The 24,997-nt window shown below is 39.3% G+C and overlaps 1 protein-coding gene across 6 annotated transcripts in view; it reads left to right on the top strand.

Moving 5' to 3' along the window:
• The window catches only part of ctnnd1 (catenin (cadherin-associated protein), delta 1), a 99,633-nt gene extending 75,847 nt beyond the window's left edge, over window positions 1-23,786 (top strand). For 3 of the 6 annotated variants that reach the window (XM_042485096.1, XM_042485091.1, XM_042485092.1), the window contains 12 exons: window positions 10,572-10,689; window positions 12,796-12,952; window positions 14,260-14,277; window positions 14,508-14,573; window positions 14,841-14,968; window positions 17,560-17,710; window positions 17,835-18,030; window positions 18,143-18,336; window positions 19,259-19,306; window positions 20,500-20,582; window positions 21,290-21,344; window positions 21,811-23,786. In XM_042485096.1, coding sequence (XP_042341030.1) covers window positions 10,572-10,689; window positions 12,796-12,952; window positions 14,260-14,277; window positions 14,508-14,573; window positions 14,841-14,968; window positions 17,560-17,710; window positions 17,835-18,030; window positions 18,143-18,336; window positions 19,259-19,306; window positions 20,500-20,582; window positions 21,290-21,344; window positions 21,811-21,869 — 1,273 coding nt within the window. In that variant the 3' untranslated portion in view covers window positions 21,870-23,786. The remainder of the gene's footprint in view (window positions 1-10,571; window positions 10,690-12,795; window positions 12,953-14,259; window positions 14,278-14,507; window positions 14,574-14,840; window positions 14,969-17,559; window positions 17,711-17,834; window positions 18,031-18,142; window positions 18,337-19,258; window positions 19,307-20,499; window positions 20,583-21,289; window positions 21,345-21,810) is intronic. The other 3 variants (XM_042485093.1, XM_042485094.1, XM_042485095.1) reach the window with 3 other exon arrangements.
• The last annotated feature ends 1,211 nt before the right edge of the window (window positions 23,787-24,997 follow it).

The following is a 24,997-nucleotide window of genomic DNA, read 5'->3' as shown; positions in this document are numbered from 1 at the left end:
CGTGTCACAAAGCTGCTGACTGTTAATGGTCTTCTTCATGACCTCTAATGTAGGCCCACAGTTCAGTTAGGGTCATGTTATCAGAGGCTGCGCCCTCTGCTGTTCATTCCAGTTAGCAGGAAAAAGCTTTTTCCACATGGAGACAGAACCTGTGTTCCTAAATGTCTGTGTTTAACAAAATAAAAAAAAGTTAAACACCAAAGTAAATCTTATGGAACATTATTTTTCTTTACCAAATATTATAGTAGAACAGCTTTCTCAAGCATTTTGTGATGCATTTTCATCATTTAGATAGATAGATATTATTTTGAATGTCTTTGGCAAAATCCAAATCTATAATTTTAATCTAGATTAATCTAGATTAACTACAGGATTGCAGTGAGATTAGATTAAAAAAATTAATCTATGCCCAGCACTAATATATATATATATATATATATGCACTTTTATTCAGTTTTATCTGCGTGATACATGTGAGTTAACAATTCAACAATTTATTTAGTATTGAACGTGCTTGGCAACCAGCGACACACTCTCAGATATATATATATATGAAAAAAATAGTGATTGATAATAATGTAGTGGAGATAGGCTGTAGAGAGTGTTGGGAGAGCAGGTCCCAATACCTCATACAAACAAGTTACAAGAGAGCCTGAGCATATGACAGTTTGCAGCGCATGTATTGGCTCTCTTAAGTGCTGACTAGGTGTGAATAACGGCCTGGGGCTGAGAGTGTGTCGCTGGTTGCCAAGCACGTTCAATACTAAATAAATTGTTGAATTGTTAACTCACATGTATCACGCAGATAAAACTGAATAAAAGTGCAAGGGGAAGCTTATGATGCCACTGTATACTGTCATCCCTCCAAGGACAGCAGTGCAGGAAGACAGAGCTCTCGTAGCATGGGCACTAATACCAGCCAGTTGTCTCTCCCACGCTACGACATATGCATCGTCATGTTTCAAAAACAAAACATAATTTCTCAATATCTACAAAAAGTCAAGTCCTTCCAAGTCATGTGACTTGAGTTTTTGTGTTTTTGCTTGAGCCACTATAGTAAGAAGCCCATTTGCAATCAGCAGTGCTGGTGTTAAACTGTGTGTAATGTTAAACCAGGGCATGGGTGAGAAATCGATTTTATCAGTTAATTCTCAATTTTCTCTTCCGCCACCCCCTTTGTGCTTCTGTAGGCCCAGTGGGCTGCACCCTCCCTTTGCGGTTCCCTCCCAGAGATTCACACAAACGACAACATGACAGCAAACATGAATGACATTGAAGAGTCCGTTCTTGTTTGGAACTGATTCGGTTTAGCTGCATCAGATCTCAGAACACACCAAAGTCTGCTCCAAAGTTATTTTAAAGGCTGTTGCAGCTAAAGTTAGCAGCTTTATTTCAATACCTCAAAGAGAGGCATGCAGCACAGTGGGAGAAACATGTTTCAAGACCGTGTCAGCCCACAAACACCCCGTAAAAGCAGCTGACATTTGTGGAATCATTTTCCCATTGTGTCCTGTATAACAGGAAAGTGACCTGCTGCAAAAAAAGCTGGTACTGATGCAGTCGCGCTGCATATCAGCTGACCCAGGTCCTTTCTATTTGGAGTTTGCATGTTATCCCTGTGTCTGCGGTTTCCTCCGGCCTTCTATGGTTTCCCCCACCTCTATCAAAAACATGTACATTAGGTTAATACACCTGTTGGTGCTCCTGACCAAGGCGCCCTCAGATGGCATGATGCCGGTCCCCAAGCACTGCATGCAGCTAGTCACTGCTGCTCACTGCTGCTCAAGGATGGGTTTAAGGCCGAGAACAGTTTCACTGTACAGTGTGTGTGAAGATAAAGAATTATTCTTCCTTTTCTTAAAAGATATGGTATCAGTGAATTCATGTATCTAGAATGTATATGTTTTGTGATATTACTTCAGCCCTCAGCGCAAATGTAAACAACTCCCACTCTCCTGAAACTACATAATGCACTCTTAAAGACAAGTTTGCAGCTTGAACTTAAACCCCAAAAGGGTTTGCCTTTGTTCATTTTAATTGTTAAAATTAAAGCAAAACGTGTTTTGAGTCATTTCTTTATCAATTGTAGTTTATTTTAAAGAACAAAAAAAAAAAAATTGTAAATCGGTTTGGTGTGAAAAAATCAGATTTTATTTTTAGGCCATATCGCCCAGCCTTACGTTAAAAAGCCTTATTATGTCTTTCTAGTGGTTTATATCACCTGGTCTGTCTGTTCTGGAGAGAAAGAGACCGCTATTGATAATTCGGCTTCCAGTTAAAACCTCCTCGAACATCTGGATTTTAAGTTATCGGGAAAAAAAGGTACATGTGTTGGATGAGCTGCCCGCAGCAACGTGCCAAACAGAGTTGGAAATACATGATTTGTACCATGAAACTCCTTTATTTGGTGTCTTTACCAGATTATAGTCACTGGATCTGTTTGTTTTGTAAAGGATAGGACCTCTGCAGATAATAGATCTCAAGTTAAGTACCTCCTTAATGTCTGGATCAGAAAAATACGAGCACACATTAACTTACTAGAGAAGAGGGTTGAGCAAAAATAATCATATGGTGAATGAGCTGCTCATCTCTGACATAGCGAACAACATCAGAGATGCATGATTTGTAACAGGAAACTACATCAGTCAGTTTTGTTAAACGGTCACATGGCCCATTCATTTTGGAGAGGAAGAGACCCCTGTGGATAATTCAGGTTGTTATGCCCAGCTCGTTCAAGAGCATAACAAAGAAGGAGGACCACACAATAATTATTTAAATTAACAATAAATTTATTAAAGATAACCCAACAAAAGCAAACCAAGATGTAGGTCAGTCATCAGTGGTGAGGTGTGGGTGTTGGGTGCATGAAGTGTGTGGGTGCGAACTCAAACCATAAGGAAACAAAAGACTGACCAAACAAACAACACCAAACCATGTTGGGGTGCCTGAGAGGCACCGGCCTTCAGGAAGGAGAGAGAAAGAGACATCTTGGAAATGGCCAGGCTTAAATAGACTTGGGGCAGGTGGGTTGAATCCCAGCAACGAGGTGGGAGGAGCCGAGCAGGGAGGGAGATCCGAAACAAAGAGCACAGGCAGGCCAAACAGGAACTGACAAGTGTTCCAGGGGCATCACAAGGTCCTTTTAATTTAAATTAAAACCTTAACAATGAACGCTAAAGGAATTCTTGCTGGGAAAAGTTTTAGCTGGTTACATTACACAATCCACTGCTTGACACCACCCAAATCCCCCTAAATTTTACATACTTAACCTAAAAGTGAGTACAGGCAGGGTCAAATGGGAGGCAAACTTTGCTTGCTAACTGTGTTCACTTGAATCCGGTGTAGGCAAGCAAGACATGGTAACTTGGCTTGGCTCTTAACAGTGCAGAGTGAACCAGCTGCTGCAGGGCCCCGAGGGTGACTGAAGTATTCAATCAGTCTTTCAGTGTGAACACTATGAATGCAGTATCAACATTCCTTTGTGTAGGAATGTGAAGCCAACCGTTCAGTCTGTCCAATTTGTATTTTACTGTTAACATATTCATATCATTGTGCAGCATCTTGTGTGATTATCAGTTATTATTTTATCTTTATTAAAAAGACTGTACAGGGGCTCTTTCAATAACTAATTGTACCATTGTGGAGAAACACATTATAGAGACATTCAACAGAGACTGTTGCTCCTTTAAGAAGCAGAGTTCAGAGCTGACAGCAGCTCTCATTCATCTACCGTCAGATGAATGAGAGTGTCTTGGTATGTGTTGTTGCTGTTTCAAAGTGAGAGTAAACAGACTCGACTCGACTCAGTCTCTTTGTCTCGTCATTCCCGTACTCCCAAACCATCTTCATTCATTCTGGTTATCTCTTTGATATCGCCTAATGTATAGGAAGGGAGAAGAGGCAAAAAATGGTCGTACTGGCATATAATAATGAAGCATAAATATATATTTTACACCAAACACATATTTTGTCATAGGTGACATCAGCCTGTTGATATCACTTATTTTATTTATAAAAATGTCAACTGCTGAAAATGAGGAATCATTCTAGAGTTGTTAGAATCTATACTGAATCAGATGATATTTACCTAAAGTGTCACCTTTCATTTTGGAAATGTGCAAACATGAACCACTCATTACAGCATAAGCATTCTTCCTCCGTGGGCAGAGCATAGACTGGTTACAGCCTCTGTACATGGAGCACCCGCTCTATCCACTGAGCCACCAGGTGCCCCCTCAAGTTATCCTTTATGGATGAATATCAGCTTTTTATTCAAGAAAAATCTGTGCTGCCCCACAGAACCTCTGTGTCAGGAAAGGATTAGGAAAGGAATTTCAGAGTTTACAGGGAAAGGACAAGTACAACACACTGGGGCATTGACTTTTACAGTGTAAACAGTGCATTCTAGCCTGCAAGACCGTTATCTATGCTTTCACTTTGACCACAAGGTAATTACAGAGTTCATTTCCACATCTAGAAAAATCTGTGTGAATAACTTGGGAGCCTTCAAGACTGAAAAAGTCTAGTCTAGTTTTAGTCTAGACAGCATCTTTGTAGTGCACAGCAGGCACTGTAGTGAAATTCTTTTATCTTTTTTTGCTTTTTATTAAGAAACAAAACAATATATTTTATGTAAAAAACAAACAAATAAACAAACCTAGAATATTCAGAGAAGTCATGAAATCTCACAGCATATAGTACCTGCTGAGGCCCCTCCTCACATGTAAACACACAGATGTTGATTTGAAAGATACGTGATTATCTACAGCGCATTTCTTAAATGTAATGTAGATTGCTTGCATATTGAATGAATTGCAATACTTAACATGAATGGGCTAAAAGCATTATACTAGCTGCACCGGGTTTTCTCCCTTGGATTTGTGTACAACAAAAGTATGCTTCTAAAATAATTTGAGAGATGCTATAGTCACAGAAGCATTGTACTAACATGGGCATTAAATAAAATCTCAGACCACCTTCACATTTAGAAAAAGCAGTAAGTACCCTAGATGAAAACTTTTACCTGTGCAGGTGAGTAGAGGAAAGGAAATCATAACAGTGGTAATTTAAATTCATTGCAGAGCTTCAAATGGCCAATAGGTAGAGCTCAAATGAAGAGTAGGCTGAGCCTGCTCAAATGAAGACAAAGATAACTGCTATGGGTAAACTTGAGAAAACCAGAGGAAATCCTTCTTTGATTAATTAATGAATAGGAAAGGATAATACATTAAAAACCCATATGCAGCGTGATATTTTTGTGATTTTAAACAGCTGCCCAAAGCATAAATTGACAAACACTGTTTTTTTTTTCCCATCGAACCACACTCTTCTAAAGTGGTACACACCTTAACATCCCTGCAGTATCAGTAAAGCCACTAATAATGTCCCACTAACTGATAAGGACATTTCATATTCTAGAAATTCTTCACCATAAAATTCCAGTTAGTTTGGTATGTAAATGCTTTTGTGATGAATCAGCAAAATAAGGAAATGATGGGTTTTCATCAGCAGTAGCTGAACACGACTCCTCCTAGAACATGTAACGGAAAATTAAAATGGATATCTGAAGCACAGTGATGCAGGAGGAGTGCTTTTAGCAGCACTCCAAAATGTGTCCAATGGCTCGGCATGTTGAAACTGGAAAAAGGAAATGGTCTGATTCAGAGCCGCCAATGGAAAAGCCCTATAAGTGTGTATTTTGTATGTGTAAATGTGTATCTTATTTATCTTTGTCCTTCTACTGACTTATTTACTGCAATTGATTAATTTAATTAATATCTAATAAACTCAGAAACATAAAGCTGCATGAGGATGATGCAGTCGTGTACAGAAAGGGAGTACGCGTGCATATTTTCTCCACTGACACGCAGATGAGGAAAATATTGTTGAGTAATGCCAGCAAAAGTAGTCTTATACTCACCACAGATTACAACTGCAAAAAAATATGTGAGGTTATCATTTTCAAAAACTGCGTCAGAGCATTTTACCCAAACAAAGACCACACCATTGGGCAGCCTTGTATATAGTTTAATAAAAATAAGAAACAGGGAAAGGCTTGCAGAAGACAGGGAGCTGACACTCAGGATGAGGGTGTTGTCTTAGTGCAGGAAGTCTCAAGCCTCAATTGAATCCCTGTGTAGCTCTTTTCCTGAAAGAGAGAGGGAGAAAAGGACAGGAGAGGGGGTTAGACATACCGGTATAGGCCTGGGTCGGAAGCCACTTTGGGAGATAAGGTGTGTTTGCTCCCCAACTTCAGTTATGAAACTTTGTTTGCACTTCTCATAGTGAATTACTCGCTTGGAAATTAGCTTTTGCTGTGGTAACCTCAGCATTTGTCTATAGTGTTTCATATAATAGGCCTACAAATATTGATCCTTTCTTTGATAATTTATCAGACTTTGATCTTTTGTCAACCTGCCCGTCCGTGTGTCCAAGCTTTTTCCATCGTATAAAAAGGTCAAGGCTACTTCATTGTTCTATGCTGTCACACTACCATAAAAATAAGAGAGTGATTTCAATACAAAGAGTAAACTACTGCATTTGAATGCATGATTTAGTCAGATCTGTGCTCCAGAGGAGAGCTTTCATTAGGATGTGTAATATTGCCCTCTACTGGATTATAGGTTAATGAACTGCATTAAACTAGAGCCTTCTGCATTTTTACAACCCGCTTCGAAATAGTTCCTCCAGCACCCAGTGCTCCTACCAACCATACAATAACAAGATTACATATATAACATCATAATAAAAATGATATAATACAGTAGTGTAACAATTTCAGTGTTTAGAATAATTCCCCATTAAGCCGAGTACCTTTCATTTTTTAAAATGGTAAATGGAATCAACAGAATCACAAAGCTAAAAACATTCACCCTTAAATTATTTTTCTGTTTACAGTAATGTTTTTCCATTGTTTATTAGTTTCAAATATGCACTCTTAATCCATATAAATACTTGTACCATGTTATCTTTAACAAAGCTGACATGTAACTCGCACTGACCTGTAAACTGAATTACACAAGCCTTTTCTCCCCTTTAACTTCCCAATCTTGGATGATAACATTAGCTTCCCAGTTAGCATATCTTTTCCTAAATTTACTAATTTAGCGGCAGATAATCCAATATCATGCTTTAATGCACATGTTAATTTAGCTAAAATATGCTGATAATATAAAAAACGATTCTTTAGATGTCTTACCCTATTAAAGCCCATCAGAAATGGTCTTCTCTGCTGCAATTCCACTGCGCAGCTAGCAATTAATGCTTCTACTGGGACCTATTGAGATGCTCCATGTTCCGCCATTGCTGTGAAAAAACGGTCCATTGGCATGAACGGAGATGACACGACTCTCTCTTAAAGGGCTCTGGTCGGACCTAAGTGTTGTATAATGTTAGATAGGTCACGATACCATGATAACCCAAGTGTAGCTTGCTAACACACTAACCTTACATGCAAAGTACAGCTAAAGGTGATGAGAATGTCATTGTCATTGTCACTAGTTTTGCGGTTATTTGCAAAACAGCTATTACAGGTATTTGGTAGGGCTGTAGATCACTAGTTTCATCACAATATTATATTGATTCTTTCGACAACAGGGTATTTGCAGTTATCACAAAGTCTGGCAGGATACAATATCAGTTCAATTCAGGGGCATGTGATCGATATAAGATGATATCATCTACCCATTTGACATTTGAGCCTGTCTCAGCAGCCATAAAACAATATTGTTTAACAAAAGTGTAAAATATGGTTCAACATCAAAGACAAAACTGTCTTTTGCAAGTCATTTTTCCCTATACAACATTCTAACAATGGTAATGTAAGACTATAACATTTTGCATTATATAATTGAGCCTAGCAGCTAGCTTAGTTCTTTCTACTCATAGCTTAAAAATTACATATATTATTAAAGGTTTTAGCCTGAACGGCTGAAATCCCATTATTTTTTCTTTCTTCAGAAATGTCTTCGCAAATTTGCAATGATTGGTAGTTGTGTGCAAATGCTGCTCAAGAAATATGATCACATATGATGCTTTTTGCAAAAGGCAAAATCCATCCTGTCAGTCAGTGCTCATCCCCTGCGCTCTGAGTTTCAGTTACTTTGTTCTGGTTCCCGGTTCAGATTTCCCTCTGTGAGAAGCAACACATACATGCACTTGTTTGTCCCTAGTGCCATTTATCTTCTTAATTCATGTCAGAGGGGGAGATAGTTGTTTTGGACATGTTGTAGGTACAAAGGATGTAGATGATGGTGACATTGTTTGTTGTTGCGGTGTTTCAAACTTTGGCTGTGTTGCTGTGATCTCTATACATTCACAACATAGTCAGTAGTTAATTACTTTGCATTGTTGGCTAGTATTATTGTAATCTTTTACTGTAAATATCTCACTGACGTATGAATTGCACCAGTGACTTTTATTACTAGTGATGATTATCAGTGATGTATTTATATTACATATTGACTCAGCAGTACTTTATTCTTGTATGAAATGTAGCTGCAAGGATAGTCAGTCAGGGATCGCTGCTATCTTCAGTGTCTGTTACCTCATTGGCCTTTTTAACATTGTGTCCTTTTGGTGTCTTGCTGTAAAACCAGTTGCCCTTTGGGGACAAATAAAGTTGAAGTTGAAATCCAATGCTTATTAAAAGTTATCAAAAGCTCGTTGATATCTGATATTGTTTGAAATTGAATGAACTTTTGGGGGAGGGGTGTGTCTCACCCATAGACTGCATATAAAGATGGACCATGACAGCTCCCCCAAAATGAGGCTATTCAATCTCGATTGCCCCCTGCTGTCTGACTGCAGTACAGATCCTAAAACCCGCCCCTCCATAGTAGTGAATGGTCATAGGCTGAACTAAAAACTCAAAGTACATGCAAAATAAATTTTTTCCAAAGACAATTTCTGTCACTGAAAGTAGTTCTCATCACCCTGATGTTTGTTTAATTTATTTTTTTGTGCTAAGTTTGGTTTTAATGAGTTATGAATTATACAAAAGGGGGCGTTTCTGCCATGATTGACAGCTGTAACAGCCAATCTGTGCACTCGCATTCAATGGAGCTGCTCAGGATTGGTCGGACGGGTGTTTTGGCGGGAACTCCCCCACTGCGGATATTGCTACTGCGCAGATGCAGGGCTTTCAATGACATCACCCATGCAAGATAGCAACACCCATATCCCAGATATTTAGATATAGATACGGCTGTGATTCAGTTGACCTCACGCGTGATATTGCTTTTATACAACAGTTCTACAAGCATCTTTTATTTGTTAATAGTAACAAGCGATAAACAGATCATGATTTGTTTGTCTATTTAATGTTTTTTTGGGCTCTGCTGACACAAATGGTTCCGCAGCAGATGGATGTGACAGCTGTTGCCTAGCAACATATAAACATTTTCTTGGATGCTGTGTCTCGCTCGGTCTGCATGTTATGCACAGAGCAGCTACTTAGCATCATCATAGATGGATAAATGCTTTCACTTTGCAAAGATGATATCTGTTAATTGTTAATCATTGAATCGATATATCAATCCAAAGAGATGGATAGCTTTGACCTGATGATGATTGATAGAAAATTAAGGGGTCATTTAGATGATCAAAATTCAGCATTAAGAGGGACATGGATGTCTATAAATGCCATGGCAATTTAACCAGTAATTTTTAAGAAATTACAGCCTGAAACAAAGTGATGGGGTGACTGACTGAAATTGTCATCTACAGAACCATGGTGTTAGTAAACTGAACTCCATTTTTTACCTGGTTCTTAATAAACAGGCTGAAAGTCTAACACCAATGAATCCATCCTCATCTAATGGAAGGGCTCACTCTCTGTTGAGAAGCTGAGTTTTTTTTGTCAAGCCAAAACATTATAGCAAGGGTTACATTTGAATTTCATTCTTGGTGGCATTCGAAAGTCTGAAATCAAACCTGCCTTAAGCTGTTGGAATCCTGGAATAAAAAACTAACTGGATATCAGTTTACACATGTTTCCATCTATTCAGTCTCTAAGTGGGACTGAGTCAGAAAGCAGTTGAAGAAATTTGTCTAGAGCTTTAACTTGATTTTACCAAACTCCACTCTAAAACAGCAGATTTAACAGGAACTTCATTCAAACCACTGTGTCCACAAACATTGTGTGTTGCCGTTATTTTGTAGGCAGCGTGGTGGTGTAGTGGTTAGCACTGTCGCTTCACAGAGTCATAGGTTCCGACTCAGGTAGGGGAAAGATTTGGACTTTGGGTGAGAGGCCCTTCCGTGTGGAGACTGTGGAAGGTTTCCCCTCACAGTCCAAAGACATGCAGGTCAGGTTAATTGGTGACTCTAAACTGGCTATAGATGTGATTGTGAGCCTTAACGGTTGTCTGTCTCTATGTGTCAGCCCTGCAATAGTTTGGCAACCTGTCCAGGGTGTATCCTACCTCTCGCCCAATGCTGGGATAGTGCCCCTCCACCCACTCTTTCCTCTCTCTTTTAACAGCCTCATTTATTTCCCAAACTTTCAAACTTCTAATCCATGTTTTGTTTTATATTCATGTTTTTCTCTACAACTTTCCTCTCGTCGAAAGAAATGTGAGTTCAGAGCGAAGTGAGGCAAGGAGGAAGCTGAGGGAATGCACGGGATTGGTTGATTCGCTCATGTACATTGTCCAGTCCCAGATTGATTGTAAAGATGTCGACAATAAGGTAAGTGGACCCCTGATTTATTTGACATTAAAGTGGAATTCCACCAATTTTACACATCAGTCTGTTTGCAGCTCTTGAGGAGTATCACTGCAAATATCTGAAAACAATTGTGTAATATCTGATGAATTGCCTTATGGAACCCTATACATGATGTTTTGAGTTGAGAGCACAAACATTTGTTTACTAGAAACCTTGAAGATTAAAAAAAAGTTAGTTAGTAAAAATATATCATTGGGGTGCATGGGGACCCCACCTTCCTACACAACTGATAGAGGCTTGAGGCATAACACACCCAAATGTATGACCAAACTGTCCAGTGGTCAGGATGGTTGTAATTAATTCATTCATTACTACAAAGGGTGTATGTTTCTAAGTGCTTTATTGTAGGTAACTGGACTTGCTTGAATTGCTTGAAGGCGTTTCCTCTCTCATCAGATAGGCTTCTTCAGTTCTAACTGACTAGTCAGGAGTTGCAGGCTTTAAACCCTGTGTGGGTGTGAACCCTTACAGAGTCATAGGGTCACATGTGACCCTAAGGTGGGGGTGAGAAATAAATCGAAACCGACATTCAGAACCTCTAACTGACATAATCTTGTCCGTGTTGGTTATTTTGTTTAAAAAAAAAAATCTGTTCATCCTTTCCTTACTGGGGTTACCATCTCTCATGCATCTGGCGTGAGTCTCATGCTTTCGGGCACTGTCTCAGGCTCTCGTGAGGAAAATCTCATGCCAAAACACTGACAGCAGAAGTGTTGACCAATCACATTAGCTGTATACTTACAGCCAAGCATTTGACAACTGAGCAGCAGTTCATTGTCGCGGATCAAATGGCTGATGGTCCAATAGCGAGCTTCTCCTCACAGCACAAAAGTGTCCGAATGAACAAACAGACAAAAATTCAGCAGTGGAAAGTGACTTCTTTAGACTTCTACACACTACTTTGTTTCAGTTTCAGGTTTAGTCAGACTTTGGATGGAATTATTTAGAAACACTAGGATGCATCACTCCATGTCTCATCCAGCCACTTGCGCTGAGTTCTCATTATTATTACCAGGGGCAGATGTAGTGATTTGGGGTCCGGGGCCAAAGGCACATTGCCTTATTTTCAACCTTTCTCTAACTGGAAATGTTGGCAGGCTGTTGGCAGCTATAAAAAATTGGGCCTACTCAAAACTTTTTCCCAAGTAAAGCAAATAATAGCACACAGCAAAGGTTCAAGTCAGAGTCCTGCAGTCAGGAGAGGTTTGTCTGTTATCAGCACAATGTTTTTAAATGTACCTGAAGACGGAGTTTTTATATTCTTATAGAATTCTGGATAGTTTAATAAAAAATAATGCATCTTAAGTTAATTTACAACCCAACACACCCTGCTAAAATGAAACTGTGTCAGTGAACTATGAGGGGGAAAAAAAATCATCTAAAAAGCAAAAAAAAAAAAAAAAAAGATCATTCATTAATCGTAATTGAGGTAAAATGTTCAATTTATCGTGATATTAATTTGAGGTTAAATTGCCCAGCCATACCCCAAGGCCTCTGAAACTCAGGGCTAATGTGACCTCAACAACTCTGTAAGACTCCTCACCCACACAGCCTAGTATGTGTAAGAAAGAGTATGGACTGGTTAAGAAGGAGGAACAAGAAAATATGATTTTCATAATGGCTAAATAGTTTTCCCCAAACCCAAATTTATGAAAACCTTAACCATTTTTAATGCCTTTTGTAATGAATTTCAGTCATATAAGGTCACTTTTCATATGGAATAGGTCTATACTGTTTTTTTTTATTAGCCTAAATAAACTAAATATGCCCATGTTATTTATCTAATTTATGTTTCAGTCTCTACTTCTCAATTCTCCTCCTCTCCAGCAAGGAGTTGTCTCATTTTTTTATTGTTTTATGTTAGACAAAAGATTTTTTTGTACTTTTGTATCTCTCTCAACCTGCCTTGTTGTGTGTTAATTTTCATTGTTCAATAAAAAAAATACTGAAGCAGTTAAATAAAAAAACATTTTCAAATAAATAACTTGGCAGGTGAGGAATTCCTATTTTAATAATTCTTTTTATTCCCACCACAACCACCCCTCCGACTTCCCACCCTCTTTGAAGTTGATAGAAAACAGCGTGTGTCTGCTGAGAAACCTATCCTATCAGGTGCATCGTGAAATCCCAGGCTGTGAACGCTACCAGGAGGCCACACTGCTCAACCAGGGCCCCACCCCCTCAAGCCAAAAGGGCGGCTGCTTCAGTTCTCGCAAGAGTAAAGGTCTGTGCCAGAATGTGAGATGTGGCTCTGTTTGTTCTATCAGGAGTAAAAATATTTGTAATCTTACTGTTGACTGTAGTGTCACACACACGAAACCGTTCTCACAGGAATGTTAACAATTTCCCCAACTGAAAAAAAAACTCACCCCCTCTCTCACTTGAGATAGAGGAGGTGAGAAAACAAACTATTATTATAAAAAGCACCCATGGTGTTTCTCTGTCCTCCTCGGAGGACAGAAGAGGAGAGCAGAGCAGAGCAGAGCAGAGCAGAGTTCCCACCAACCACACTCACCACTGTAAGTGCAATGAAAGCCCCACAAGCAAAAAAACAACATGTCTTATAAATTAATGAAGCGTAATCTGCCCTAAAGATGTGCAGAAGATGAAAATAAAGACTTAACAGAATACAGTTTATTTAGGTTACTCAGACACAGGCTGCACCGAAGAAACAAACACTGTGGAGTACTCTAAGTACTAAAGAGACAGCGACAACAAAAGATTAGCGACAATGCCAAAAAGATTAAAGGGAGGGTCATTTTATGCTATATTTTTTTAAATAAAGTGATAATGATATGCTGTTGATATTGTCAAGCATAGGCTATACATTGGATTGATTTATTAGAACCTGAAAGAGGCCTTTATAAAGTGTGCACTGTGCAGCTGTATCATCTGGGAAAAAACAGACGTATCAGATCACGACTGTATTATCAGATACTCAATATCAAATAACTCGGATCGGGGACAATAAAATGTGATCAGGACATCCCTACATCAGATAAGATTTTACTTTGAGATATAATAGAGAGAATGACTCAACTGTTTAATGAAAAAGCAAGTTGAGAAAGTAGTTGTTATGCAAGATATAGATGTGGTACTTATTGGGGAGCACACAAGAAATGTCTCAGATCACTTAGTAACATTCTGGATATCAACTTATTGGTTAGATAATGCTTTTCTGTATATTAAAATATTTTGTAGTTGTGTTAAACAGGAATATATCATAGCAACAAATTCTCAAAGTAATACCGTACAGGACAGTTATAATGTGTGTATACAAAAAGGTTAAATGAGCTATTGTGATCTTTGATTTGCTTTATTTGGCCCTCATACTTTGCATGTCACATTGCTGATTTCTGTGTGGTGGTGGCAACAACAGTGCTGTTGGGATCTAAGCAGGTGTTAGCTGGGTGGCTCAATTATGGCTGCTTTCCTCTTACTGTAAATGCTCTCTCTTCCTCCTGTTCTGACCCCCCCCCCCCACCCCCTTCCCTCCTCTATTCTTCTGTCCTGTTTTGTGCTGGGCTACAGATGAGTGGTTTTCCAAAGGTGAGCTCTTTACCTCTGTATGATTGCAGTAACAGAGTAGCTGAGCTAAAAGGTCAGTGTAACTGTCTCAGCACTAACATGCATGCATCATGCATGTCAGTTTTTGGCAGTAGCATACTGTATATTTAACTAAACTAGAACAATTATACTAACAGTAAAAGTACCTGTGCAAAATAAAGGCATCATATTGAGTGTCTGTGTGTTTCTAAGGCAGTGATGTTTGATTCCAGGTAGGAAAGATGAGGATACAGCTGCAGACATAATAGACATTCCAAAGAGGACCACGCCGGCTAAAGGTAACACATTTATTGTTGTATCATACAGTAAAGACAAAAACTGAAAAGAAAATGAAAAAATGCATTGTTTAAAACATTGTCATTTGTCTGTCTCAAACCACCTTTAACCTCCTTTTGCCCATCTTCTTTATCTCTTCATGTCCCCGTTTCTTCTGCATCTTCCCATCAATCATTCCTGCTATTTGCACTTGCTTCTCCATGCTTTCCCACCTCCTCTTTCTTCCCGCTTTTCCACTCTCTTCTTCTGTCTCTCTTTCTTTTCTGCAGGCTATGAGCTGTTGTACCAGCCAGAGGTGGTCCGCATTTATACTTCACTGCTAAAGGAGTCCAAGAACCCCACTGTGCTGGAGGCCTCAGCTGGAGCCGTTCAGAACCTGTGCGCCGGCCGCTGGACTGTGAGAACCACTCTTTATTATTATTCTGTTCCAATTTACCAACACTCCCTTAGCTGAATAAACACAATAGTTGAAGAAACATTGTCCCAGATTGTGGTAACCTGAAGAAACATGAACATATGCATAAATCTTATTAAACTGAAAGATATTGAAATCCCCCTACTGACAACATATTGTTAAGAAAACCAATATGCAATATTAATAAAAAAGGAAAAGGTCCAAAAAAAGGAAAAGATGAGAAAGATATGGCTTTCTTCCATGCTCATGTGCTGCCTTGGCTGACCTTGGCATGTCAACCCAGCGCTGCAGCCGCTTACTTCTCTATTACATCAGGGCTACCTGCTTGAAGGTTAGTCTTCAACTGATGATGTTTTAAAGCAGTGGGCTCATCAACAGTTAAAGGTCCTTTGTTAATTTGCTGCAAGTGTTTTTCCATCACACATTCCAGGTAAATGTAGCACACCTGTTGGAGGTAAGCTGTTTGCAGAAGTGCCATTAAAGCCTTGTTTGCAGCTTCCCATCTAACATCTCACTTTGGCTGCTCTGCTTGTGCTCTTCTTTCCTGTGGTATCAGCAGACATGTTTTTATGAAGAATATCTGCTCAAAAAGGTCCACTAATTTGGTAATGAACAACTTTGATTTTCTTATAAATTCCTCTCAAAAATTCCTCTCCTGTTATTTTGTAATGTCCAAATTTTATTATGAAGCAGCAAAATAGAAAATCTTAGGTTTTCATCAACAGTAACTTATCACAAGTCCTTAACAGCTGAAAGAGATCATGAAATGGAGAAATAAAAACAATATCTGAAAGTCATCTAACATCTAACTCGATGAAATTTGGGTTTATTTATTAATCCAGAGTTGGTGTTTGCTGGAATAGTGAACTAAATAACTGGATGACTGAGAAGACTACCTAAGACGGTTCCGATGAGTTTCATTACGTTTCTGTTGCGTTTGAATAAAGTGTGTTTTGCCATGAGTTTAAAGGCAGTTAAGCTAACCTTAGTGTTTGGCGCATCAATTTGCATTTGTATTTTCCCTTTCAATAGAAAAAAGGTGTAAAAGATAGGCTAAAACAGAATTCTCAAACTAGTGAACGTGACAAATTTACAGCCCCACTGATGTTTGTTTTCTCCATACCAACTAACACGGCCTCCATTTTGTTTTGTACTAAATGACCATGACAAACAGTTCAATGTGCTTTCTTTTCATTGTCCCAAACCCCTTTCCAAAGTGCTTACTCAGATAATGATAATGTGACTCTTCATATTTGGGATGTCCATACTTACAACTAAGCTGACCTTGATTATCAACACATTACTGCAGAGGAAAAAATTAATGTCATCTCCTGGGGTAAAAGAGGCAAGTCACATTTTGAATGACACTTTACCTATGAGGTTAAAGCCTGTTTCACACAGCATGCGTCAAAAGTGCGCCTCGCTGAGCAGCAGCGTGTTTCAGGCTTGTGGTGTTCACACATGCAGCATTGCTACAGTGTGGCTGCTGCATCACGGCCTGCAGAGATTAGTACTGTATTTCCCATGGATGTATTATAGTGAAGTCTGGATATAGACATGAGGGAGGGGTCTCGCTCATTCCATGCAGTTTGGATACTTCCATGGGGGTGGGGGTGGGGCCTTGTTCATTTCTATGAGAGCTGCTCAATGGTGCATGCCAAGCCCCCAGAAAGTGCGCCATGCGTTGATGGCGTTTATCTGCCACATGTGCCACTGCGCTGCTCTCGTAGAAATGACCCAGCGAGGCCCCGCCCCCATGGCTGTATCCAGACTTCACTATAATACATCTATGGGAAATACAGTACTAATTTCTACCGGCCGTGACACAGCAGCCACGTTGCAACAACCCTGCATGTGTGAACACCACAAGCATGAAACACGCTGCTGCTCATCGAGGCTAACGTCTTGCACTCAAACGCACTGTGTGAAACGGGCCTAAGGCTTCTGCAGCGGCCCAGGTTCGAGTCGGGACTGTGGCCCTGTGCTGCGTGTCATTCCCCCCTCTCTCTCCCACCTTTCCTGTCTCTCTCACACTATCTTATAAATAAAGGGAAATGCCCCAAAAAAGTAACTTTAAAAAAAGACTGCTACACAGATGATTTAAGAATAAAATAATCTTGGGAGTTTGAGTTCTAGTTTGAAAGTCCATTTCATGTGGGAAAGACATCACATGTACCTTCCTCCAATATAAATGCATGTGAAAATTAAGGCTCGTTAACCCAAGGTTACTCACGAAGATATTCTGTCTAAATGTATGACTGTTTTAATTCAGATTTGATCAATATTGTTGTTCAGTGAACTTTTATATGGATATACTTGAGAGTAGATTCAGATGATACAAATAATCAGTTCCCATGTGAAAATTGACATTTAAATGTTAGTTTGTATGTAATAGTGTAAAGGGCACTTATAAAACAGTTGTGTGTCAATTTAGGGGTGCACCTTTGCCATGTGTCATCGAGCATTTGAATTGGGCTGCATCACAAAATTAGAGCAGAAACTGTACAGCATTCTATCAAAGGTAGAGTAGTTTGTCCCCTGATTTCAATGAGAAAAAATGTGTTTTTGTTTAGTACGGGAGATACATTCGTGCCTTGCTGCGCCAGGAGAAGGGGCTACCCATGATGACAGAGCTACTGGCCCACGGCAATGACCGCGTTGTTCGCGCCATGTCTGGAGCCCTCCGCAACCTGGCCATTGACTCACGCAACAGAGATCTACTAGGTGTGACCTGGAGCACTCTGTGTAACTCAATGAGTCGTACTATCATAAGGCTTTATTTTATCAAAAGGATAGTGTCAGTATTTAGGTGTAATTGAATTTTTTCTTTGGACTTGTGTGTTGTCAGGAAAACATGCAGTGCCTCACCTTGTTGCCAACCTGCCTGGCGGTGGTCAGAGTCAGCCAGTGCGAGCGCTGTCAGAGGAGACTGTGGTGTCTGTATTGAGCACACTTCATGAGGTGTTGGGCTCCAGCCTGGATGCAGCCAAGACCCTCAGAGCCTCACAGGGAATTGAGAGACTGGTGCTCATTAACAAGGATGGGTAGGAGTTAATTTCTGAGTTTTTTTCTGTCCATGTCTACATGTTTGTTGCAAGTGAAATTCTTACAAGTCCCATCTTCTTTTTAACACTGCCTGTCCACTGGGATGACCAGTAATCGTTCTGAGCGAGAGGTGCGTGGGGCTGGCCTGGTGCTGCAGACAGTGTGGGGTTATAAGGAGCTGCGGCGCACGTTAGAGAAGGACGGCTGGAAGAAGACTGACTTCATGGTCAACCTTACCCCTCCTAACAACAACACCAGGGCCAATGGGGGATATGAGGACAGCACTATGCCACTCATAGACAAAGGTTAGGAAGCAAAATGTTAACACATGCATGTTAAGTGCACTGTTCTGCAAGGCCAAATATCTAAGTTTGATTAGTGAATGCAAGTGGTCAGTGCCTTCCACCTTTAACTCTCCTGTCCAGTTGAAGTATAGTTAGTATTTGTAGCATTACTACTACTTTGTTTTGTTGATACTAACAGAATTGCTTTTATGTTTGTTTGTTTTTTTTCTTAAATTTTGACACATATTGAGTCATGTCTGGGTTATTGTTTTACTTTGCACACAGGTTCAATTAGGTTTCCTTTAAAGACATAATTAAATTTGGAGGTTGGACTTTCCATAGCCCTTTTAGGTTGTGTATTGTTTTTGACGACACAAGTCTAGTATTTTACTTTCACCTCACTTGACTACTACTTTCACTTCAATTTATATTCTCCCGATTTAACTGTGGCAGTATTAAGGAGAAGCAACACTTGTTGCGGTTTATGCTATGTTTCTATGCCATTCATGACAAGTTGTTCATTTAAAATGACAACAGGCTGATTGTCGACTTTGGAGAATTAAATTAATTCTTGTATGTTTGCCTCAGCCTGCCTGGTCTGCTTCAAGTCTTTTAAGGGTTTACCACAATGAGGCATTTTTGGTTAGCCCAACCAGGGTTGTCAGTCACCATGTTTTTGTTAAAATATCTCTTTAATATACTCAAAAGGTCTTTTAAGCTTTTAAAACCCCACTCATCATCACACAGCAATGTAACATAAATTATACATTTGCAAATTCTATCTGGCTCATGTCTGAAACTCTCACAAAACACACACACACACATATAAACTCCTTTGTCTTTGGCAATTGATGATGTGGCTGTTAACACTGCTTCTCTGAGGGAACAAAAACCTGAAACATGACATTGCAGTGGTCATTGTTCTTGTGTCTTTAACACATAGGGGGCAAACAGGACCGGGAAATGATTCCAATGAATGACCTGGGGCCAGGCAAGTGTTACAACAGAAAATACACACAAGGTTTTTATACTGGCATATATACCAGATGAAACTTAGCAATGAACAGGTTTTTGTTTTTTTTTTTTGAGATCTTTGCATTACACACTCACACACACACTTGAGGCCTGTACCTCAAAGCAGGAATTGGTGTTAGTGAGGTAACTTAGGGTTTAACTCTGGGTTTTTAGTACAACAAAGCTGGTTCACTTTTTACCAGAATAAATCACTGTGGTAACCTGTGCGTAACAGCTGACCTACTCTGCAGCAGATGAACTTCAGAGTATCGGATCACAACCAGGCATACCCAGACCACTGACCAATCAGATCACTTGATAGAAAAGATTCCAACAAGACAAAGTCCTGGGTTACCCGTAAAAAGAGTGTGTTTATAGAGCAGTGGAAATTATTTAATCATTCTAGACTTTTTATTTTCACTCTGCTTTCAAAACAGAGCTTCTAAAATACAGACATTGTTTACAACATTAAACACAGACAGATGATTTTAACAGTATGATATTTGTAGTAGTAATAGTTGATATTCGATCCTGCAGTGACAGCTGACAGTGTGGTCTATTTAACACTCTGATTCCATCATGTCAGCTCAGAATAACATGAGACACCTGTGTGATGAAAACTGGAAATAAAAACCAAAGATTGTCTTTTAAATAATCCACACTGTTAATTGACTTCTGTGATTGTAAATTCAGCATTTGTTCAGATAAACTTCATCATTCATTCTCTAGTTTTCCAGTTTTTGCTTAGGTAGCAGAAACACTAAACATTAAAAAAAAAACTAATAGGGCGCCCGTCAGCTTGGTGGATAGAGCGGGCGCCCCATGTACAGAGGCTGTGTCCTCACCGCAGCGGCCGTAGGTTCGATTCAAGCCTCGGCCCTTTACTGCATGTCGCCCCCTCTCTTTCTCTCCCGCCTTCACGCTTAACCTTTCCGATCCAATTAAAGGCAAAAAAGCCATAAAAAATCTTTAAAAAAACAACTAAAAAACAACAACTTAAAAGTGAAGCTAGAGTTGTTTCTTAATCATCCAACTAAATAACAAGAAATACTCTGTTCTTAAGACATAATAAAAATTATTAAACATAACTGAAGAATATCAACATATCCTGCATATGTTGAACTGACTTTGGAGTACAGGCTTCTGGTTTAACATGTTCTTCCTCATCAGATGCCTATTCCACACTGGACCAGAGAGGGAGAGGACACACTCTGGATAACACACTTGAACCTGCTGACAAAGATGCATCACAGGTAAAAATTGGCAACATTTACACGTGTGAGCACACACGCACATTCACATACAAACTCTCCTACACTCGTCCTTCATCCAATTACTTACCTTGTTGTGTGCCATCACAAAGTTAGAAAGTGCTTTTTATCCTGGGTTTATTGCACATCATCACTTAGCTGAAAAGATTTAAATGGTTGGACATATGAAACTGGTTAACCATGTGCTACACACACAGAGAGACAAATACACACACACCTTTTGAGGTTCCAGATTTTAGGATGATACACAGGGCATTATACTCACTAACTGTGGGAAATATTTCCTTGTCAGCAGACGTGCTGTCACACTCACAGACAGCATGTTGATGCATGTGTTGTTTAAGCACAGTGGTTGATCTGTCTTTTTTTATTGGTGCTCGTTTTTGACCCCTGAAACATGAACTAACATTTAACTGACCTTTTGTAACCCTTCTTTCTTCTCTCATCTGATGATGAGATCTCATCACTTTCTCTTGCTGTTCCTTTGCCCTTCATCTCTCTTTTCCCTGTTTTGTGTCTCTTTACCTTCCCCTTGGATTTTAACTTTTAACCCCTTTGTTTCTGTATTTGCACCCTCATTGATGTGTTCTGACTTTCTGTTTGTGATCTTCGATGTCTCTCTCCTTCTCTCTCTTCCTCTATAACTGTCACACACTTCTACTCTCTTTCTTTTTGTCTCTCTCTCTCAGGGAGGGATTTATGGGGAGAAGCAGGCCTCTTTGCCTCTGATGGATTCTTACGATGGTTAGGCTACACCCACTGTCACACTGCATGTCAGGGCATGGTATGTGTGTCCCAATGGCTGCTCTCCTCAACTCACTGCATGGCCTTATATCTTAGTTGTGTATTAATAGCTGTGATTTTGAGTGTGTTTAAAAATGACTAGTGTTTTCAGTGAGCTGCCATTGTACTGTATTTGGACTGATCTGTGCTCGCCCTGCTGGTAAAAAAAAAAAAGTCAGTGATTTTTGTTCTCCTGAGATTTTTTTCTCTTTGTACAGTATGTGTAATTGTTGTTGATGTGTGATAACTTTGTTGCCAGCAGACATTATTTTGTACTGTATTTTCTACTTTTTTTTCCCATTGAAGCCCCTGCTGTGAATATGAATTTTTATAGTGCAATTCTTCTTGTCTGGGCATGAATGCCTCACACTGGCTGCTCCTCCCTTAAAAGCAAACTCACTCTCTTGTGCCTCTTCTTCTATTGCAGAAAAACTGATTGTGTGCATCACAAGACGACAGCCTCCTCCTGCCTACTGCCCATGCTGAGCTGACAATGGGGGACTACTACACAACAATGGGATGAAACTCCATCCTTTACACTTAACTCTTCTGTCCCTTTTACTCTTTTGCAGCTTCTCCTGTCTCTTTCCCTTTGTTGCATTCCTTTGTTGCAGCTAACAAACTAATGAAATGACACAGACTAACTGATGTGGCTCCCTGTGGACAGCCAGAAGAGACACTATGACCACTTTGTGCTCTGCAATTCCCTCAACTCCATAATGCTAACTAATCAATCAGATACCACTGGCCACAACACTACACACCCACACTACACTACAACTTGCCTGTACAACCCTAATTCTCCCTTTGCCAAAAATCAAAGACTATGGCTTCATCTGAGAACATTTATATGTTGGGATCAGAACTGGACACTTTTTGGTGAAATTTTACATAAATGGCTATTACTGTTTTGAAGAAATTTGAGAAAATGTGGTTTTGTTTCTCTCTGATGGTTAAATACGAGAAAAAATGATTTCCTTCCACTGAGAACCAAATTTTAATTATTTAATCAGATATGCATTTATGCTCCTGCTTGTGTTTTGGTAGTGGTTGCTCCTCTTCTACCTTGGCTCTGTACCACAGTAATGTGCATGTGCCAAATGAAACTGCTACTGCTTTGGCTGTCAATACATAATACAAGAAATTCATACACTCAGACTTTTATTACAGCTACATAGAAAACTGACAACTGCTTTGTTTTGTGTGCAGCTTGTGTCAGTGATAGTCCTTCAACAGGATGCACAGGGATTCAGCATTTTCTGTATTTGATTGTGATCCATAGATATAAACAGGTGGAGGTCCCAATATGGATATTCTTGCAGAAAGAAAAAGACTAGTTTTTCTTCATCTCATTTGAATGGATAATACAGTATATGTTTCTAAAGTGATGTTTCTGTTCAATGTAAGCAGCGCCATAACTTTGTAATTCTTGGAAGATATCACAGTGAGGTGCATTTTCTTGTATCTGCAGGTCTGTTATCTCATGAATGTACATACAAGTCTGCATCTGTCTACATCTGTGTTGGATAATTGGAGTGTCTCACTAATTCAGGATAGGTCTAATGGTTGAGCCCAACATGACATTGGAAACCAATCAAGTTTTGCTTAGTAGTCTATTGGTGGGGAGCACTGTATATGGAATTCATCTGTTTTCTATTTTTCACAAAAATGAAATGTGTGAGCTTGTATGCATGTAAGACCTGACTCCTGTTATTGGAATCGGTTTGTTTTATAAGGTATAAGACTCTTTAAATCCATGTAATTTACTGCTTCACAAACCCATAGCCAACTTGGCTTGAAGGTGACAGAACATGGATGTTTTTCTTAAGTACAGTGCTGGTTCTGTAGAGGATTGCATATAGGTATTCTTAGTGCAGAGTGAGATCTAGATACTTACTGACTTGATTAAAAGGAGCACTAGGGGGCACAATGTGTGTTTTTCTTCTTCCATTAATATTTTTGTAACAAGTTGCCTTCAGGAGATGACTGACTAAAAGAAGAGAAAGAGGAGAGCGTGGATTTGTGATAGAAAAAGGTCTGTGTAAGGAGATGTAGACTGGATTTTGAAATTAAGTGGAGAAAAAAGCACATTTAAACTATATATACAAGAGAATATTTGTTGATTTAAAGGTTTTGTGTAATTCCTTTTATATTGATTTGGGTTCTATTATTTTGGGTGCTCTAGGAGAACGCATATGCAATCAGTTTTCATATTTTGATCTTAATTAAATGATACTATCCTCCAAGACAGTCATAAGATACTGGAACACTAATAGGAAAAAAATGATTTTTGACTACACCTTAATCTCTTTGCCTTGGCTCTTAAAGTTGCACATTCTCATTATAAATGAATTATGTAACTAGCAATACTGTTTTTATTAATAAAAATGTGTCTAAGCCTCAGTTTTCTTTGTTTATCACATTTTCTGCCGTCTTGTCTGGTACTTTTTCTCACAGTCATTTCACAGAGCTGCCACATCGTGGCGCTTTGAGGTCTTGATATGCAACAATCGTTGGGCGTGTAATGCTGAACAGACGTGTGAGGCTTCTGGTAAGTAGAATTGCCAAGCAAACGTTAACGTTAGCTCGCTTTAGCAGCGGTGTGTAGAAACGCTAGAGTTAGCTAACGTCACCCCTAACCTCGATTATAAATGCAGTTACATTATCAAGCTGTTTTTGTGAATGAAGAGAACTTCGCACAATTACTTAATTTATCGAATCGACTTTTTTCATTTAAAGATGGAGATGCTAACGGGCCAACATTTACAAAAAAGGAGATTAAATGGTAGCATGAAATTACGGCTTTATCCTCAAAAGTAAGATGTCTGACAATTAACACGAAGTTCACCAACGCTGTTAATAAAACAATGCAGTTGTTGTCCTCCACGTGCTGCGTGACGGCTGCCACCGGACCGAGTTCACAGTAAAGGCGGAAACACGACCCCAACCATGCCACCCTCATGACAGACAATGTTGATGCTGCAAAATTTCGGTATGAGTTCACATTTGCCCATTTTTTGGAAATAGCATACAGGCAGAACACACTGTTACGTAGTTATAGGGTAGCACTTAATTCACAATGACCAAGTTTAAAACTGCTTTTAAACAAAATTCTAAAAATAAAATTAAAAATTGTCCATGATCCTGCTACATCTTTAGTGTTGAAGGTTGAGTTGATTAAAATTACCAGCTATTGGGAAAATCCCGTTACATATTGTACTTGTAGTGCCGATAATGATGGTGATGATGATGATGGGGTGACAGTAACAGTACATATTTTACTTGTAGTACTGATGGTGATGATGATAATGATGATGATGGGGTAACAGTAACATATTGTACTTGTAGTACTGATGATGCGGTGACATTAACAGTACATATTGTACTTGAAGTACTGATGATGATGATGATGGGATGACATTGAAAGTACATATTGTACTTGGAGTACTGATGATGATAATGAAGATGATGATGGGGTGACATTGAAAGTACATATTGTACTTGTATTGATGATGTTGATGTTGATGACAGTGATTGGGTAACAGAACTATTGTACTCATGAGCTGTATTGGCCTTTATGGTAATGTTACTGATGCTGCATCATTGTAACTGTC

Source organism: Plectropomus leopardus, chromosome 4, assembly GCF_008729295.1.
Source record: "Plectropomus leopardus isolate mb chromosome 4, YSFRI_Pleo_2.0, whole genome shotgun sequence".
Taxonomy (NCBI): domain Eukaryota; kingdom Metazoa; phylum Chordata; class Actinopteri; order Perciformes; family Serranidae; genus Plectropomus; species Plectropomus leopardus.
This window is presented reverse-complemented; position numbering and strand designations above follow the sequence as displayed.